At 44.2% G+C, this 20,201-nt stretch overlaps 1 protein-coding gene across 4 annotated transcripts in view; it reads right to left on the bottom strand.

Moving 5' to 3' along the window:
* Mapre2 (microtubule associated protein RP/EB family member 2) overlaps positions 1 to 20,201 on the bottom strand; it is a 151,977-nt gene that overhangs the window by 1,586 nt on the left and 130,190 nt on the right. For all 4 annotated transcript variants that reach the window (XM_047526378.1, XM_047526377.1, XM_047526376.1 and 1 more), the window contains 2 exons: positions 13,192 to 13,331; positions 8,734 to 8,892 (listed from right to left, as the gene is read on the bottom strand). In XM_047526378.1, coding sequence (XP_047382334.1) covers positions 8,734 to 8,892; positions 13,192 to 13,331 — 299 coding nt within the window. The remainder of the gene's footprint in view (positions 1 to 8,733; positions 8,893 to 13,191; positions 13,332 to 20,201) is intronic.

The following is a 20,201-nucleotide window of genomic DNA, read 5'->3' as shown; positions in this document are numbered from 1 at the left end:
TGAGATAATTTATGGTCTGAGGCCCTGAGGGGTCCCAGCCCATGGTCACTGTGCAGTGTGTTATCTTCAGGCTGCAGAGAGCACTGGGCTTGGGCACAACCCCCAGATCTCCCAGATCCTAGTGGTCAACATGCATGTAGAACCATCAAAGAATGATTATTTTAGGGTTGGGGTTGTGGCTCAGTGGTACAGTGCTTGCCTAGCAAGTGTGAGGCACTGGGTTTGAGTCTCCGCACCACACGTAAATAAATGAATAAAATAAAGGTTCGTTGACAACTAAACAAAATTACTGAAGAAAAAAATGATCATTCTAGAAAGCGCAATTGTTAAGACTTTGAGCACCAAGCTTTTCTTCTAATTATTTTAGAAGGGAATCTTCATAGAACTCATCACATACTTTCCTACCTTTAAAAAGTGTTTTTAGATGTAGATGGACACACTACCTTAATTTATTTATTTATATGTGGTGCTGAGGATCGAACCCAGTGCCTCACAAGTGCTAGGCAAGTGCTCCATCACTGAGCTACACCCGCAGCCCCACTTTCCTACCTTTCATAAGAGTGTCAACTAAACACAACGACTCTTCAGCATCATGACCATGAAGGAACATAAAACAGGACCCCAGGCCTCCGCCACGTGTAGGATGGTTGCCCCTACACTAACGGCCCAGGACTGTGGTGCTTCTGATCCACTTCTGGTTCTTTCCCTGCTGTCATTCTTCTTGTCTGGTAGTGTCTGCCTGCAGCCAGACCCTCTGTTACAATTGGTTACTGATCTGATGTGGGCTGATACTAGCAGAAGTAATGTGTTCCGGTTTCTGAGGGGAAGGAAATGGTGACAGCCGCATTTCATGGGCTTGCCCTAGGCAAACAGGCCCCTCTTAGCAGAGAACTTAGGAGCTTTGGCTCAAGGGCTTTGGGATATCTGTTCAGGGTGCTTGAGGTCTTTTGCTTACTTTCTGTTCTCTGACTGAACCAGGTAGCTGAGGTGCTCCTCTGCTTGGTTTCCAATGTCTATGTATTCATTTGTCTAATCCCGTGAAGTGTGTCATGACTATCAACAGTTGCAAATTCTTTCATTTTTTGACCTCATGAAGAATTAATTAGTTCTTTATTACCCCAGCTGAAGGAGTAAGCTAACCAACAGCAACTGCTTCCTCAATAATGGCACAAGGCTTTATGGTGTAGTATGGCACGAGAGCCAGCCCAGAGAGATGTGCTCAGGTCCTCACACCTGGCACACTGACTCATGGCCCACCCAAATCCATCCCCTTCCTATTTGACCCATATTCCTTGTAGCTCAGGACAAATCTGTCCAGATCAGATTCAAATAGAGTATGATCATCCCTCTAGTACCCTGGGACAGAATGACGTCTCTCCCTTCTCCTGCAGCACTCTGTTCTTCCTGTGCTATGAAAATGACTTGTAATCTCATCTTGAATCTTTTGGCCCTGTCCACTGCATCCTGAGATTCTGAAGTCAGCAGTAGGGCCTCATTTGACTATATCACATCTCATTCAGTACAGAATGCAATTCACGCTGTGTCAAGAGGAAGAAATCAGAGGATTCAAGTACGGATGACCAAGGCTACCAGAGTACTGGCCAAGATCACAAGCTGAGTCTTTTCCGAAAGGTTGCATAATGTCAAGGTTATGAGACTCTGGAACAATTAACCAACTGTGAGACTTTGGATATATAATGCAACTGCTCTGTGCCTCAGTTTTCTTGTTTGTAAGATTGGGATAATAAGAATACTCATGCAGCACAGTTTTCAGAGTGTTTCACCCATCAGTCAATCAATGGATTAACTGAACCCAACAGAGAAGTTAATGAGTTAAAGGGTGTCTAAATGGGTATTTGGTAGATAGTAAATATAAATATAAGCTGTGGTTATGATTTCTTAGTGGGACAACTCTGATATATATTCTAGAAGCACAAATAATTAAGAAAAAAAAAAGCCCCTTTTGGTAACAACCAACAGTAGAAAGTGACATCATCATTTTAAACACCTGGGATCAAATTTAGCAATTTGCCCCTGCTGACTGTGACAATGGGCACATTATTTGGGAAATGTGAACTCTCCCCTAACCCATGACCACACCTGGGTACCACCTAGGACTGCACCACCAAGGCTAAGGGCCCAGTATCGTACTCTATGACCACCTCCTCCTGTCTTTCTGACCCTCACACTTGAATTCTTTAACTGCAGATGCTCTGACCTTGAGGAGCGGGTCCTGAGTCTGCAGTGTCAGATGATCCCAGGGACCCTGGGCATTGTGTGGCTGTATTCCTGGCAGCATCCTCTGCTGCTGGCTTTGCCCACCACGTGGCATAGGTGAGGGTGGTCCTCTCACGAGGAGCAGGAGGGTATTTCATGCTGGGGTGGCACAAAATAGGAAAGAGGCACTGGTCTCAGAGCAGGCGCTCTCCTCACGAAGGTGGGTGTTTAGTGGGCATGGTGCACGGAATTCCCAGTGGCGGTTCTGCCATGGGCTCCTCTACTTTCTGAAAATGCTGCTCCTCTCTGAGGCCTCTCTCCCTGCCTCCGCGCCACATTAACAGCTCCTCTCTCCAAGTTCTGCAAACCTTGTTCTTGCTTCTGTTTGAGGGCGTGTGGGAGCCCTGTGTGTGCTCCTACAGGTGGCTGTCTTCCTCTCTGCCCTGGCTCTGAGACCCCTCTGGGTGTGGGATGTCATTTCCTCCTCTTTCCTAACTCTCGAATCCAGTGCAGTGTCTTCCATACTGTATCACTCTAACTTCAGCTAGTCCAAAGCAAGCTTTTCTTACATAACTACTTTTGTGTATATTATACTGATGAGGGGAAGGTCTCAGAAATGAGGATCTGTTTTACATTTTAGAGAGAAGTTTGTCACAGGTGGGAGTTACGGTGGGATAAAGGAGTTAACTAAGAACTGAAATCTGGAAAACCTGAATTCCAGTAATTGTTGAGTCTGTTAAGCTACAGGACTAGGGACCCACCCGACAAGGTCCCTCTGCAGGCCTCTTTCTCAAACATGTCAAAGAAGTAGGTGGGTCCATTGCCCTTGTCTATGATTCTGTGGTTCCTAGATGGCCAAGGGCAGCTCCCCAGAACCAGGGTCAAGTCCCAGCCACAGGAAACTGCCTATGATATCAAACATCTGCAGGAACCATGGATTCCAGACCATGGCTATTGGGCAAGACCAGCATAAAGAAAAAAAAAAATCTTCCAAGTTATCAATGGATTGCTAATGCTTGGGGTGCAAGTTAAGGCAGTTGGAAAGTCTGGCAGAACACATCTGTGAATCTGAGACATTACATATCACACCTGAGCTTGCCCAGCCTTTCATAGGCTTTCACACGTTCCCAGGAGGAAAAACAAAACATTTTTCTTATGACCTATATAAACATGAAGACCTTAAATTCGTATGTAAGTACACACTCATGCAAAACCTGTGCCGAATATGAGACCAATGCACTGAAGTGACACTTTTACTTACTTAATTCTGATATTTCCTTTCAACCATTATCTCTCTCTAAATAAGTGAGCAGTGAGTGAACTTATATTTTTTATTCTTATTATAATGGTTAGAGAAGTTGGAAGTCAGTATTGAAGAAGGGTCTTGGCTGCTGTGGGAGGAGAATGGGGGCAGAGGAGGGAGGAGGCTCACCCAGAAGCTTGGTGGCTTCTGTAGGGGATGGCACTCGGCTGCATCTCCCACCACACATGCCAGCCATGGCTGGCTCTTCTTTCCTCCCTCTTTTAATCCAAGTTTCCTCTGCCTGAAGTACACCCTATTGTAGCATTATTAACTGTTGATATTCCTAGTCATCCTTCAACCTCCAACAAAAGCCATCTTCATTGTGACATCGTGGCTTGGCCCTCCAGGCTGTTTCTATGTGCTCCCACACAAGTTGACTTATGTCTCTGTTACCACATTGATTACAGTCTGACACAGATTCTGGTTAGTTGTGTCCCTGTCTCCTCCCTGGGACTGTGGGCTCTTCTGTGGGATGGGTTGTGTGTTTTCCTCTATAGTCAGTGCTTCATCCAGTGGAATGCATAGACTCTGCAGTGACAGAAACACTTGCCTGTATCAAAAAAGTGCTGAGGAGAAAATCTTTCAGTCATTTTAACAGTGGCTTCCATGACAGTACCTCAGGAGATAAGCAGCTGTTTATAAGCTATTGTGCCTTGGCTGTCAGAATCTATAAGGGAGCAGGTAGCCAGTGATTAAGCTCAGACACCTGTGGGCCCAAGTTGAATATGCAGGGAAAAGAAATGACAATGACAGAGAGGCACTAGATAGCCGGCTGGGGATCTGCTCTGAAAACTTCAATAGGGTTTCTACACCTGGGAAATCAACCACCTGTTGACTCTCCCACTCAAACTCCTAGATAAGATTTTTTCCACCTTCCAAACATTATATTCTGGGATTGTTAGGCTGTAAGAACCAGAAACCAGACCTCACTTAGGGAAAGAGATTCCCACTCCAGCAAATACCTCTACCTGAAACTGGACAGCACACCCAACTGTCCAGCTTTTAATTCTTCAGCACCTCCTTTACCTTCAGGAGGTAAAGGCAGCCAACCAGAAGCCTCTGCCATTTCAGATTTGTACATACTGTCATCCCAAGAGTGTCATGAACAGAGTACTGACATTTCTTCCCAGACATTATGTACATCAGACTTGCATGTGGGTGTGACCTGTTCACCACCCAGGTGTGGGGATAGTCTAAAAACAGGACTCGCTTTCAGGGGCAAGACTGTGGGGCAAAAGGACAATTCAGAGCTGGGGACAGTGACATCATAGCCACTGAGCCCATTTGTTCAAAAGTGACGTCTCTCCAGGGCAGAGACACAAGGGCAGAGGCCAGAGGTCAAAGCTTTCTTAAGGCTCATGCCCCAGTGCAGAGACTGGTGGTGCTTCCAGGAGGCTGCCTCAGAGAAAGGACTCGTCAGCCTCAGGGAGGAAGGCAAACTTGAAGGTTTTGAGGTTTACTGGACAGTTCCTTGGCCTCAGGCAGGGGATGCAGGAAGGAAGTCCACCTATGGCTCCCAGGGTTCTCATGTCCACCTCTGTAAGCAGAGCCACTAGTGCATGTCTGTGCTCAGTTGGCAGAGTCCAGAGAAAGTGCTCAGCATAGAGTCCAGGCACAGCAGCTTCCTTCCTATTCAGAAACCAAGGCTTAAGAAAACCTTGGCCTCACTCCTCAGTATTTATCCTAAAGAAGTGACGTCATCACACTATAGCGATGCATACACGCCCATGGTTATAGCAGCACAATTCACAACAGGCAAACTACAGAACCAGCCCAGGAGTCCATTAATGATGAATGGATAAAGAAAAAATGTGGTATATATACACAATAGAGTTTTATTCAGCCCCAAAGAAAAATGAAATTAATGGCATTTGCAGAATAATGGATGGAATCATGTTAAGAAAAATGAGTCAAATTCAGAAATTAAGGGTCCTATGTTTTCTCTCATCATGTGGAAGCTAGAGAGGGAAAAAAAAAAAGACAGGGAGGAGGGAGAGGATCTTATGAAAATCAAAGGGAGATCAATAGAGGAAAGGGATGAAGGGGTGGGAGGAGGGGAAGGATGGGGAAGTGGTGAGGAGTGACATTGGTCAAATTTGTTACACTGTGTGCACATATAATTATATAACAAATTCTTCATTATGTACAACTACAATGCACCAATAAAAAAATATGGAAAGAGAAAACCAAACGCAACCAAACCTTGGTCTTGTCACATTCTAAAAATGGACACATAGCATATTTTAGGTCAAACACCTATTTTCCACAGAAATCTCAGTGTAGCCTGATGTGTCTCTTGGAGTTTTCCAGACACAAAGTTGCAGTGAAATATATCCTGGAACTAGAAAAATTAAAGCCAGCAACTGCATTTGAAGAATTTGCTCTGGTAACCCACGCACATAGTTTAAGTCTATATTCTCTTACAGATTCAAAATGCCTGGCTACTCTTAAGTGAATCTCTTCCTGGATTTTGGATAGTCCTTAGCATACACTTAAGTGGCAATGCCAATGTGTCTCTTCTCTCCCTTACCACATTTCTACTGGAAGGCAGCAGCACAGTGCCAGAGATGACACAAAGGTGGCTTTAGAAAAGGTACCCATTAGTCAGAAGAAAATAGTTGTTCTCCATGGACTTAAACAGATGTATGCCCAGAGAAGGAGGTCGAGATAAAATGGGACTAGGTAGTTATCTGAGAAATCCCAAAGTTATATGACTATTTCCTTCTGCACACACAGAGTGTGCTTGACTGAAGATTTAAGAAGACAGGCTATTTTGAGGTTCACCCAAGTCGCACTACTTTGACTTCTCCCTGCCCCATGGCACCCAATATACTGACAGGGAGGTAACAGTACTGAAGATTTGGGGCTCTGAAGTACATAAACCTGGGTTCAAATCTAGTGCTATTAGCTGGAGCACTATCTAGTGCTATTAACTGGGCAAATAATTTCATCTGTGAAATGCAAGTAAGTAACAGTACTTGCTGCATAGGGATGTAGTTAGGGTGAAAAATATATACAGAATGTGAGCATAATATTTAGCACATGCTAAATATTAACCAAGTGTTAGCTATTGCTACTGTCACAATCTCACTTAAAAGATGATACTAGGGCTGAAGGTGTAGCTCAGTGGTCAAGTATGTGCTGACACGTATGAGGTCCCTGGGTTGAATCCCCAGCACCCAAACCAAACCAAAACAAAAAGCAACCCACCAAAAGCAGACAAAAAACATAGTTCAGGCTTGGAGAAGGGAGAATATAAACTCAAGATTCTGAATACCTGCTTATGAACCTGGGAAAGATCTCCACTAGCTTAGTTTCTCCTCATCTGTGAAATGAAATGATGATAACGGCTACCTAATAAAATTCTCAAGAGAATTAAAGGAGTTAATGAACTAACATACATAAAGCCCTAGGCCCTTCCCCATGAAGTCCCATCCCAGGTGTTTGAGAAAAAAGGAACTGACAGACTCAGTCTTAATGACTGATGAGGTTTTAAAGCACTGCTCTCCGAGGTGACTGTTCACACGCTGCAAGCGCAGCTCTGTGAACATAGCGGGCAGTCAGGTGGTGGTGTGGGGTGTGAGCGGGGGTGACAGAAACGGCAGAACCAACCTGAGGATGGTCATCTGAGCAGCACCCCCTGAAATCACACCCAGGAGGCAAGAGTTCTTGCTTGAGACTGGCCCCCAACTCCTTAGCCAGGAATTCAGCTCTTCATCTAGAGCTCATGTAACAATGTTTCTATGCAAGGACTCCTCTCCCTCCTGGGAAAAGATCTGGCTTAGAATCATGTTCTCCCTCCTGCTAGAAAGATCCAGGCCGGTGTGCTGGCTTTCCTCTAGCCAGCAGGGATTATCCCAGACAATCTGATTTAGCCTCCAACAAGCGTGTGAAGATAATAACCATAACCCATCTAGTGCATGACAGACTACAAAGCACTCAGAACACACAGAACATTATGTCCACACCACCTGCGGTCACAGACACCCAGCAAGCCAGCCTCTAGCTACTTCCATCAGATCTGAAAACGCTCAGAACCAGATTTGTGAAGCCATCATGTCTTCTGGGGGCCCAATGAGGCAGGTTCCCAGGGCTTCAAAAATCTCCATTCTGAGCTACTGGCCACCAAGAAAGAAGTTTAAAACAAAATATCAGGGGAAACGAAAACAATGGTGGAGAACTCCCACATCTGAGCAGTTTTTCCAGTTCAGGAAAGTTTCAATGCTAGGACTTTAAGTCATAAAGGGAATAAATATTTCCTGGGCAATCAGTTGAAATAAGAAAGCAAACCTGCTGGTGGCTTGTCACATTCTGTGGTAAAGCTCACATGTGTGATCCCACCACAGTCTCTTCAGGCACCTACAGGCTTGCAAGTTAGAGACAAGAACACTTGCACCAGCGTCAACCAGCGTCAACCAGGGTCAAATGCTGCAACCCCTAATCCTTGTGGCCCTCCACAGCTCAGCTCTGTAGCAGGTCAAGCTCCACTGGGCTCTCCCTTCTATCCCAGGGTGCTGGGCTTCTTCCTCCAGGCACAGGCAACTAGGGTGACTCTTCCATCTCTGCCATTTGTCCCGCCTCTTCCCCTCCTGGCTTCCTGACATCATTGTTCTCCCTGCTCCTCATCTGCTTTTTATCACCCTGGCAGAACCACACCCTGGGTCTCCCTGAGCACACTCGCTCAAGAACAGCAACCCTGGTGGCACGTCATTCCCTGCAATAGAGGCCTTCTAGAAGTCTTTTCAACAAAGGGCCATTCCACAATTTTGGTCTGTCCTGATGATGAGTAACCACGGCAACTAGCTATGAAATAAAAACATATGGTTGTAAGTTTTATGGGGATGGAACAAGTACCTAGATTATATTTTCCTTTAACCATACTGTGATCTCTCATGAAGAAATAGGAGCCTTTCTACAAATTCTTACTGCTCAGTTTCTCAGATACTCTCTTGGGATTTGGCTGTGTGTTTTTCTCAGCTGCCCTCCCCACCCCCAATATCCACCCATCTCTTCTCAGACTAGCTTATGGATGCATATTCCACAGGCATGGGTCAGTGGATCATGATGGTTATTCTTCCGGGAAGATCAAGTATATTAGTTGAGCTATAATTCTCACTGAGGCCTTAGGGAAGCACTCTGAGGCAGGCAGATCCATTGCAGTTTGACCGAGACAGTCATTTCAGATGCAGGGGCTGAGAGCTCCTCGCACTTACATGTTCTTCTGAGGCATAGAGCACTTCCATTAGTCGCTGCACGAGGTCATCATTTTCCTGCCCATGTTCTTGGCAGAGCAGCTCAATCTCTCTCAACTTCCCAAAGTAGAAATCCCTTTCCTTTTCCACACCTTCAAGGGCAAGTTTTAATGAATGTACCTGCAAAAGAGTGAGGGTAAAGAAACCAAAAACATACAGTAAGAAACAAGTGACCAACTATGCCTGTATATGGGGACCCAAAACATGTAAAGAGACAGAAATAACTGATGTGCAAGTTTGAGGGACGAGCAACAGTGCTGTCACCTGAGTCTGAGCCAAAATGTCCAATCTCAGAAGCACACTGCTCATTCCCTTCCATTAACTGAGTGTTTATTAACCAGGTTCACAGAGATTCTCTGCTGCAGTTTCAGCTAGGCTGTGGGAACCTTTCCTCTCCTGCTAACATGGGCTGGACTGCATCTTTCTGCTAGCATTCTGCTATTATCTGCAAGTTTGTGTCTTCTTCCAAATTCACATGTTGACCTCTCAATGCCCAGTGTGAAGGTATCAGGTGTGGCTTTTGGAAGGTGACTAGGTCATGAGGGTGGTGCCCTAATGAAAGAGGTGCAAGGGAGACCATTAATCCTTCCAGCATGTGCGGATACAGTGAGAAGGTGCCATCTACAAGGACCTCATCAGACACTGCAGCTGCTGACACCTTCACCTTGGACTTCCCAACTGACAGAACTGTAAGACATAAATTTGTTTATAAGTCATGCACAGTTTATGGTATTGGGCTGTAGCAGCCCAAACACTGTCCCAGGAAGGGAGAATGGAAGAAGGGAGGAAAGACGAGTGAGAGAGAGTTGTCGAGTGTGGTTAGATTACTTGAGGACCTTCCTTTAGATCCACCCCTAATTTCTAATCCTTTCCAACTATTGAGCCAAACTGGACAAATACTCTCACTGGCTATTGGTGTTCCAGGGTGAGACAGAGCCTGGCTGTGCAGATCTGCCTTCTCTGGTTATGGCTCTGAAGGTGGGAAGGGACAGAAGCACCATTTCCTCACTTACTAGCTCTTACTTCCTCTTTATTCCCTTTGATGCTGGGACAAGGACCTTCCAGAGGTGTGCACACTACACAGTGCCAGCAATGGGGAGGAATCCAAATTCTAGGCACACACAGCTCAACAATACAGACAGCTGGGGCTGAAGAAATGTCAAAGCGGGTATGGAAGATCAGGTTTCAAATCTCAGGCTGCCACACTGCTCCGGGTGCAGCAGCTACATACAGGCTCAAACTGTCACTCTCCTGGTCTCCCAGAATCATTCACATTTATTTTTTAATTCTCTGTTCATCTATACTTATGAAAACTCAGACCCACCTGAAGTCTTAGGAATATGGCCCCTGAATGTTAACCTCAGGATACTCTGTACCTACTGACAAAGCTGTGAAGGGTCTATTCACTAACTTTTAATTCTTATTTCTGTTAACACTATATTTTGGACATTTGTAAAAACTGAAGGTAACCAGACTAAATTTTAGAAAAAAGAAAACTTTTGTTCTACCTACACTTTCCTATTTTAAACGAACCAAGCCCTTCTCTGGGCTTAGCCACAGAGTGCATCTGAGCTCTGGGCTGGTGCAGCTGATGGACCTGTGGCAATTCAGGGGTACCACCACTTGCCAGCTCCATTTCAGGCAAGGACACAGTCAACCATAAAAACTAGGTCTGTCTACTTCCTGAGCATGGTGTGGTTTGCATAGTAAGAAAATAGCTGTGGCTTCTGTAGAAATACTCAGCTCGAGTGGGGCTCTGTGGTATTCCATGTATATTAGGTAAGTGGAACTCAGTTACACACGTTCCTTAGTAAAATCTGACAGTAGCAGGATTATGTGATGAAAGATCAATCGGCAAATGAAATTTCATTTTCAGACTTGCTCACAAGAGACCAATGCCAGCCTGACCTCCCCCCGGCCCCTATCATGGGATACCATATGTCATGGGATGCCTGAGTGATGGAAGAGGTGGAGGGGCACCGAGGGGTCGTTTTCTTTTCACAATTTTCCCAACTTCTCTTAGTGTGTCCACAGACTGCGAGTCCTCCCAGGCTTTGCAGTCCACATGACAGCAATGCTCTCTGCCTGGGCTACCCCATACCCACCCTCTCCCGCCAGTAGTCCTTGAGTGTAGCAATGATTCCAACCTACTTCCTGTTGGCTAACCCCCCTGTCCAGAAAGAGTTCTTAATTATTTTATTTATGGCTTTTCCTCTCGACATCTTTTGATTCATTTCTATCATGGAACTGTCTAGCACAGTGTTACTTTTATAGTTTATCATGAGATATTGCCTGAACAAAGGCATGAGGCCAAGCACATGAAAATTCTTAGTTTATGGCACTTGTCACTTTCTCTATTACTACGGTAATTCAACCTTCTTCCCAGGCATTTCCGCTTGTTTTCTCCTTGTCCCAGGTACTCTTAGTTCCAACCCTGTGTGCCTGTGTGGTCACCACTAGCCTTGTGGGGAAGGGGTTCCTGTAGGCTTCCTGGACACCGAAAGGAGGGAGCAATCGGATAATTGGTGAAATAAGTGCTTAGTCACCTGGGGAAGGAAGGACTCCCAATTTAGGGTGTGTCCTATCTTACCTCTGAGGAACAGGGGGCCAGGCATGGCCCTCCTCAGTGTAAAGGCAACAAGGGGCAAGAAGTGGAAGTGAGGCTTCTTAGAAGGAAAGAAAGTTATAACAAGGGGAAGGAAGGCCAGTGTACAGTTCTCTCTTCTCCCTCTGGCCTCTCTCTGGAGTGGCGTTTTGAATGGCAAGACAGTTTAGCTGAGGCAGTCTGGAGGTCTGGGGATGGGGGTCTCTGTGTGATTTGAGAGCTACTGGGAGCCTAGAGTCAGACCCAAGGAGAGTAAGTGCATTGGCTGGTCAAGGCTGTGAGGGACAGGGAGGCAAAGAAGGACCCTGAGGCTTCCACAAGGTCAGAATTTGGTCTGGAGGGTTGGAAACCTGGGTGTGGAATGTGGGGAGAAGGCAGGGGAGGACAGGAGTCAAGAAGAACACGAGATGACATAGCAAAAGAATTTGTGTTCTTTAGGAGAAAAAGTTATAAATCCAAAGTACCCAAGCCTGATTCACCCGAGGTTCATGCTGATTTGCTTGTGTGTGCCCTGAGGCTCATCACTGCTGACCTTACTGCCTTTTACCTAAGAAGTTACCACTGGAAACTGTCCTGGGGCTCAAACTGAGAATAAGCAAATGTCTAGAACATTCCACAGTTTTTAGACCCAAGTCCTAACCCCTAAATGACTGACAGTTTTTCCTTGAAGTGACTGGGTCTGTACAGAAGCACTCTAGTTAAGCAACTGCCTGCTTTTCAAGCTGAATCTTGATTGCAAATATACAATTACCTCAAAAGCAGTTTCCAGACTCTTGCTGGCTCATCAAGAAAAAGATTAATCACTGGAAACTGGTTCAGTACACCACTGGGAACAGCCTGAGGATCTGGAGTCAAGGTTCCTCGTGCCATGGCAGAGGGGCCAGGAAGAAAGCTGCCAAGGTCCCTGGCTTCTCCAGGGGGTCCTTTGCTCCCTGTAGTTTTACTGCCTTTAAACTATATATAATCTAAGGCAAAGTTGGTTAGTACTAATTAGAAAGCATACTTAAGTTTTTAACATTGGAAATTTCAGTCAGTAGAACTAAATTTATTGTATTTCTGAAGAGCTGTTGGTTAGGAAGAAAAGTTCTTAAAATACAGCTATAGCCTTTCAGAGTCCCCAAGGTTTGGGTTCAGTGTTTCTGGAGCATCCAGTACCTGCCACTGTGGAAAGACCTGTTTTGTTTGTTTTTGTGGTGCAGGGGGTCAACCCCAGGGCCTCAGGCATGCTAGGCAAGTGCTCTACCATGAAGCTACACACTATCTCCAAGTGTGGGTTTTTTGTTTTGCTTCAGTAATAAATTACTGTGTGCAATTGCTATATGTTCTAAGAAAAGAAATGGACCTAATCTTGCTACCATTAAATTAAGGATAGTATCTGTCACATAAAAAAATGCTCAATGAATAGTTGCTGAAAGAAAGGAAGGATGGATGGATGGACAGAGGGAAGAGGTGAGAGGGAGACAGCCTAACACTAAAGCAGCCTTTAACACTCTCTAGACTGCCCATAAGTGGGCAAGGTAGGCCACGCCTAAAATAGAATGATCCATCCTGGAGCTCTGGATGGCCACTGAGGTATAGGGGAGGAGGAGCAAGGCTGAGTCATCTGTCCCTTCTTGATGTATAACTTTGAAATTTATGACTAACATCTGTTATTCATCACAGGCTACTAATTTTACCTTTCTAAGCAATTCCTTTTATTCTTACTTGCTTGACATCACTGACTTCCGCCTCACCATTCCTTCCTAGTCTCAGGCCTGTAGGGATCTGCCTCCCTGCCCCTTATACATGTCACTGGACCCAGAGATAGGAGTTACCTGCTCATTAAGCTGTATGACCTGTGTTTCTAAATCTTTATCAGATTTGGATGCTGAGCCACTGGATGAAGCCCTTTTGGCAGAGGAGGGGCGAGAAGGTGTGGATCCAGGTTTGGATGCTGGACTTGATTTAGCCGCACCTGAAAGCAATCAGAGCAAATTATAAGCATTGACAATATTAAATGTGATTTTTAGATAACTTGTTTTAAATATAAAACAAGTGTACTAAAAAGACAAAGGAATGCAGTGATCCCTTCCCATACAAAAGGGCCACATAAATGCTTAAAAGTACACACAATGAAACTACAGGGTCATTGTCTTGGGTAACTTATTGAACTTTTATGAGAACAGTTTCTTTCCCAAGTAACAAGAGGTATATATAGTAGATCCTTCTCCCTCCACAGATAAGAGTAATAGCTACAAAAGAACTTTAAGTTTTCAAAGAGAAAAGGTTTTTAGATAATCTCAAATTATTATCCTGAGTTTCTGATGAAAGACCTACAACAGACTAATATTTTGGAAGAAACATCAAAAAAGAAGAAACATAGCTATAAACATTATTTTCTCTAGCTTCAGTCACTGAAAGAGTCTAGAAGCAATGGCATCTTCCTAGCAGTGAATACCCCTAATGCCTAAATCTTAATTTCTAAATATTATTCTGCAACAAAAGGGCTTCTTGAGAAATGGCTGATTCAGGGGCGAGGAGGAAATGTATAAGGTGAGTGTAGGACAACTTGTATCAAAGAACAAGGATGTGATCAAGGATTACTGTCACAGGGACCCAGGGACCAACCTGAAGGAGTTCCATTTGGCCATACAGTGGCAGTTTGAAGAATAATGGCTGGAACTCATTATACTACATTAGATATGTTAATAACTTCTCAGTTCATAATGGGAGGGAGAAGGAAGGAAGGGAGAGAAAGAAAAAGATCTTTATAGAACATGGTCAGTAAATGTAGAAAAAAAACATTAGAACTAGAATCACAATTGCGCAACATCCATAGCTAACTCCAAAAGGATTGTCAATGGACACTAAATATCAGATGAGAGATTTTTAGGCAACAAGACATTCCCACATATCAAGGTATTACCCTCTAAATTACTTACTTCAAAGGGGGAAAGTGCCCTTTGCAGCGGGCAGTTCTGGGGGTCAGTACTTTATCCAAGTGGTCCACCGAATATCACTAATGAAATGATTTTTTTTTTTTTTTTTTTTAAAGAACACAGACATCAGGGAAGACCTTGACTGGCTGGTGCTCAGCTCATAGTGGGCTCAGTCTGGAACATGGCACAGACAAGGGAATGACTTCTGTAGCCAAAATGTAAGTACAAGGTACATTCAGAGAAGCAGATGTGCTCATGGGTTAAGAACTTCTGAACCATTTCTGGGGACCCAACCCCACTCCCTTTTATTCTGAACACAGTCCCAGGGAGAGGGCAGCTCTGGTTCCACCACTCTGCTGGGTAGGTGTCTCTCCTATGTGTTCTCCTGCCCCATTTGCCACCACAGTCCTCCATACCCTTCCCTTCTGGAAGGTTCTTGAAGGGCAAAGAACATGTTTTATTCATCTTTGCAACCCCAGTGCATCACACAATGCTTGGCTGAACACACTTTTGGTGAAGGAACAAATGTCTAAATAAATACATGAATGAGCAAATAAAACATGGTTATGTGGTTTTCAATTTTACAGTTTATTTCCAACTTCATAGTTTCCAATTTTTCTATTTTCTAAGAGATTAGAAAGAGGCGAGAGGTTATAAAGGCAGGTATGCAACAGCAGTTACAAGTTTCAACCAATACCCTAATTACAAAGTAGCCAACAGGAAGACTGTAAAATTTATATTTATGTGTCTTCAGGTGCCTGGAGTCATTAGTTACAGATGTAAGTCATAAACAACCTTGAAAAGCACTGCAGTATTATAGCTTTTAAATACCCTCTTCTCTGTTACAAAGGAGGAAATAAAGAATCTTTAAAAATTCAGGGAAATGCCCAATACACTTTAAAATAAAAATATTAAATTGGGAATGACTTAAGGAAGTCTAAGTATTCAAAGGGTAAATCCACAGGGACCTGGAGACCTCACCTGTACATAAGGGTGTCCCAAGGATCCTAGAGAGCTGTGGTTTGCTTGTTTGTGACTGGCGCACAGTTGCAACAGCTGCAAGGACCCCTCATCTCTGTAGAAGCCCACACAGAACATTCTTGGGACATTACCTCTGTGTCCCACTGTGTAGGTTCTCCAATCAACTGGTAGAGCAAACAAAGTGTAGGGGCAGGCAGGGGAAGCAGGACAGCCTGACGGGGCCAGAGGCCCTCTCAGAGGCTAGCCACCAGACTAGCAGTAGGTTAGGGCACTTCTGCAAAATCGGGTTCCTTCTTATAAGCAATACACCACACTTTAATATAAAAGCAGTCTAAGAGCAATTACCACCAACATCATCTATGACCAACACCCCCTTTTTAATAAATACATATTTATTGAGTGCCCATCAAAGGCCATGTTCTGAACATCTCTAAAATGACTAAGATGTAGCCTTTGCTCTCCAGAAGCTCATGATATAGTCTCAAAAGAATTCCCAGGCATGGCACCTGAAGTCAACCCTCTTGGGAACAAGGCAGTTCTGACACCAGGATGGTCCAGGGTGATCTGGGCTGTGTTCCCTCTGCCTGAAAGGCCCTGCCTTCTGCCCCCTCCCCAAGTACTTGGAGTGATTAGATCCACTACCCACTTCCTCTGGGCTGCCACAGTGCCCAGAACACTGTCCTCGGAGGCCACACCAACCACAATGGTATAATTGTTCTCTGGTGCTCACTTCTCCCACTGGCATAGCTCCATGGTGCAGGAGTTGTTTTCTTGTCCACTCTACAGCCCCATGGCCAGTGTCTGACCAGGCATACTCCATAAAGGTTTTAGAATTCCCTAACTGACTCCTAGAGAGGTACCACTCCAGCTAAAAGACACCGGGCAGAGCTGGAGGAGCTGATGCTGATGTCAAAGTCACTGGAAGAGCCAGAAATACACAAAGAAAACCAAACCAGAGGTGTCGGCCTCTGACAAAGAGATCCTTTCCTTGCTTTCCTTTCAAGATCACCTTGTGTTATTACTCAGGCCCCTCACACAGGACTCAGGAAGACGGGGGTTGCGGGGGTGGGCAAGTGCCCTAGGAGGGAGGAGGCAAGTGGTTTTTGCTGGACTGACCCCAATTCTGCCATCATGGAATCATGGCCTCTTCTGAGTGAAACAGCCCCGTGGAAGAAAGGAGCTTCCCTCAAGCATGTGACACGTTCCCCACTCTGGGTAGTCCTTTATAAGCACGTCAGTGACTCTGGTGTGGCTGGTTGCCATGACCAAGCTTGGTTCATCAGACACACTCATGTTCTTGTACTCTGCCTTAAAAACATGGAAGAAACAGAAGCAGATTGCTTGTAAAACAAGGCTACCTTATGTTTTCAGAATATCAAATGCAGCTTGAAAAAAAAAAAAAAAAACTGAGCTGTTTGGAAAGAGGGAGAAGGGGCCATGACAGGCCAACCTCCAGGCATGGCCATGGATCATTAGGTGGAGGAAGCTGCTGGGAGAGACAGTGCCAGGGGCAACACGCTCTACATGGGTCAGGGCAGAGGCCGGGGCTGCTGGAGTTGCTGTCGCTAGTGCTGCTCCTGCCACGCAGCCTCACAGGAAGCAATCCTTGCTACAGACAGAGCCCGACTTAATGTACTTGAGTGGCTCTGACTCTCCAAGCGGCTGCAGTTCCACAGCCTAGGTCTTAACAGGTCATCTGAACTTCTCGGATCTCACAGGTCAGCTGGGGTGCAGGGCCTCAGGTCTGTCACACTGGCTCACGTGGAAGCCCCTTACAGACGCCCCAAGATGAGAAGGAGGGCATTAAGTCTGCCTGGGCGTTCCCTGCTCCACCACCTGTACACGCAGGGATGGAGGAACAGCCTTCAGAGGCCTGCATGGCGACAGTGCTGGTGAACACAGAAAGGAAGGGCAGAGAAGATGAACTAAAAAAAAATTTAATAACTTCCATTACGTAATGAGTATTTGATATTTAAAATTAGGGGGGTTTAGAAATTCTGATTAAGTTGGAAACAAACTAACAGAGGGAAATAAATGATAAATGAGGCTATGGCACTAGTTGTTTTCTGAAAAAACAGGAAAAAAATTTTTTTCAGAGGTTTGGGTTTGTTTGTTTTTTTTTTTTTTTAAAAAAAAAAAAAATAGAATTCAGGGTTAAACCAAAAGCTCATCCTCAGAAGAATGTAAAGTAAGTCCTTCAAACATCATAAGCTACAATGTGTCGTGGAATAATTTACCTCTCCAATTGTCACATAATTAGCACACAATAAGAAATGTTAACTGTAAAAAAATTAAAATGAAATATTTTAGCCTTCTTATATTCAATGATTTCATTTTTAATTTTTAGAGTAAATTACAATAGACAATAGCCTGAAGTAGGGCATACCCTTCAGACAGTTCACAACTATTTTTATTTGCTTTATAGATCTTGCTGTCTCTTTTCAAATAACCACACTCTCAAGTACACCTAGGTCCTGGGGCCAGGTATTCTTTTCCCACTTACCCAGGCCACTATTATTATCATATCAATGTCAATAAATTTAACACTGATATCATGCTTTTATAATAAGCCAGTGTCTATATTCCAGTATTGCGAAGTGACCGAATAATGTCCAGTATAGCGTCCAAGTCTGGTTTTAAAGACCAAGTCCTCAATAGCTGCATTCTTGCTTCCCAGAATGCCCTGCTTTGCCAGGTATCCTGCTTCTTTTTGTGCCTTCCATGCCTCTTTGCTCAATGTTGCTCATGCAGAAACCATTTATATAATGGCTTTTAGAGAGAGTACAGCTATTCTAGATAAAATGCAGATTTAGATTTTTTTCCTTGCAGCTATCAAACATTTCAATTTTTGTTTCAAGCTGCATTTGATGATGTCCTGAAAACATAATTAGTGGTAGCTCTGTTTTACAAGCAATTGTTTTGCCCTGAAGCTTTTCTATCCCTCCCTAATCTTCCCTTTTAAAATAAGAAGGAGTTTCAGAAGCAGAGGAAAACAGACATAAATTCTGTACAAGTCCCTGTAATTCTTTGAATTTACCCAGTGGATATGGACATGATTTACAATGCCAGTCTCTGAGCAGTTGTGTCTTAATTAATGCCTTTAGGATTTGGTGCATAAATATGATTCTAAGACATTTTAACCATAGTTGTAAAAAAACAACAGAGTGAGTGGTCTGATTCACTGCCTTAGTGAAGCCCGAGTATTGCTGGGTCTAATGTCAATAATTAGTAGTTTGCTTCATGTTTATGGAAAATGCTACATTTTGGGCCAATGAGGCTCAATGGATTCAGAAGGGTGAAGCAAATAAAAGCACTGTACTTGGCTTTGACCTTCATGGTCAGAGCTCTGCTAGAATTTAGAAATTCTTCTCACATAATTTGCTATGTTCCTTTTGCCAAAATCATAAACAGAAGAGCTAAAAATATGACATTAATAGTGTTGACAAGAACCACAGAGACATTAAAAACATGAGCACGTGTGCTTGCACACATTCGCAGGAAGCCACTGCTCCTCTGGTCGTTCTCAACTTCTCTACTTTAAGAGACTATCCCTCTCCCCACTCCACCCCCACCCGCTTCTCACTCACTTAGACCCCACAGAACTGAAACTGGGGAAAAGTGTTTGGGCCAGACTGATGAGAAGAGAGAGTTCCCATAAGAAGAGAACTTATGGGAACTTACTCAGCGACTGACATCAAAGTCATTGGACTGCAATATGATTGACAGCTCCTACACAATTCTCATTACCACAAATTGACGTAATAAAGACTTGAACCTTTCCTTAAAAAATGCTCCAGACCTTCACTTTGAACAGTGATCTGCTTGGAAGGCAAGGGAAAACAACAACAACAACAAACCTCTAAGCAGGGCCAGTTTTGTCCCCAAAGAACTGTAACAAGGTTCCAGGATCCTGGTTCAGAAGATAATTAAGAGGGAATTTCTTTTATTTTGAAATTAGCAGTTCATAGCCCTATGGCTTTGTCCTTACCAATGCAGACAGTGGCAAAGTTTGGTTATTCTTTTTTACTACTTAAGTGTAATCTTATATAAAAGTAGGCAGCTTCTATCTGGGCAGCTTGGGCTGGCTCCACACGGCAAGCAAGAACCGTGAACCATGTTAATTGTGTGGGGATGAAGAACTGGCACGGGACTGGGTATCCTTCAACACACCTCTAGGAAGGCAGTAGAGTGGGTAAGAGTGCGGCTCCACCCTGAGGCCTTCACAGGAATCCTGACTCTGTTGTTTGATGAGTGGGCTGACTTTTGCTGCCACCCTATAGTCTCTGCTCCCCAAACTTGGAAAAGTCTTATACAAAAACCTGGCACATAGTAAGTACTCAATAAATGTTAGCCCATTTCACTATTGTCACTTAGCAAAAGAGACCTGATTCACCCAAGGATGCAAAAGTACACTGGCTTCCCATTTCTAGACACTAGCAAAATAAAAATAAAACTACTAATAAGGAAATTAAGACTTAAGTTTATTAAAAAAATAAAAACAAAAGCAAAAACAGAAGAACTATAAAAACTGATAAGCCAGCCCATAACCCATCAGGGGGCTCCAGGGCTTAGGATCCCCTACTCCATGCCCTCTTTGTACTAAAAATCAGTGGGCTCCAGCTCAAGTCTCTGTGCTCCTTTACAAATTGCCTCTGTTCGTTTGTTCATTCATTCATAAGACAAATATTGATCAAACTCCTATAATATACCGGGCAAGTTAACAGGCACTGGGGATAAAATAATGAAGGAAGTCCAGAAGATGCCTGTCCATGTGGAATTCATGTTCTAAAGGGGGGTGGAGACAATAAATAACACAATAAATTAGTAAACGACAGAGTAAACGAGAAAAGCAGTGCTTTGGGAAAGGGGAAAGAAGAAAATGGAGCAGGGTAGGGTAAGAGTTGGGATGGGTGATTTTATGTAGG

This window comes from Sciurus carolinensis, chromosome 15, assembly GCF_902686445.1.
Source record: "Sciurus carolinensis chromosome 15, mSciCar1.2, whole genome shotgun sequence".
Classification (NCBI taxonomy): Eukaryota; Metazoa; Chordata; class Mammalia; order Rodentia; family Sciuridae; genus Sciurus; species Sciurus carolinensis.
Note: the sequence above shows the minus strand (reverse complement) of the source record. Positions and strands in the feature narration are given on the sequence as shown.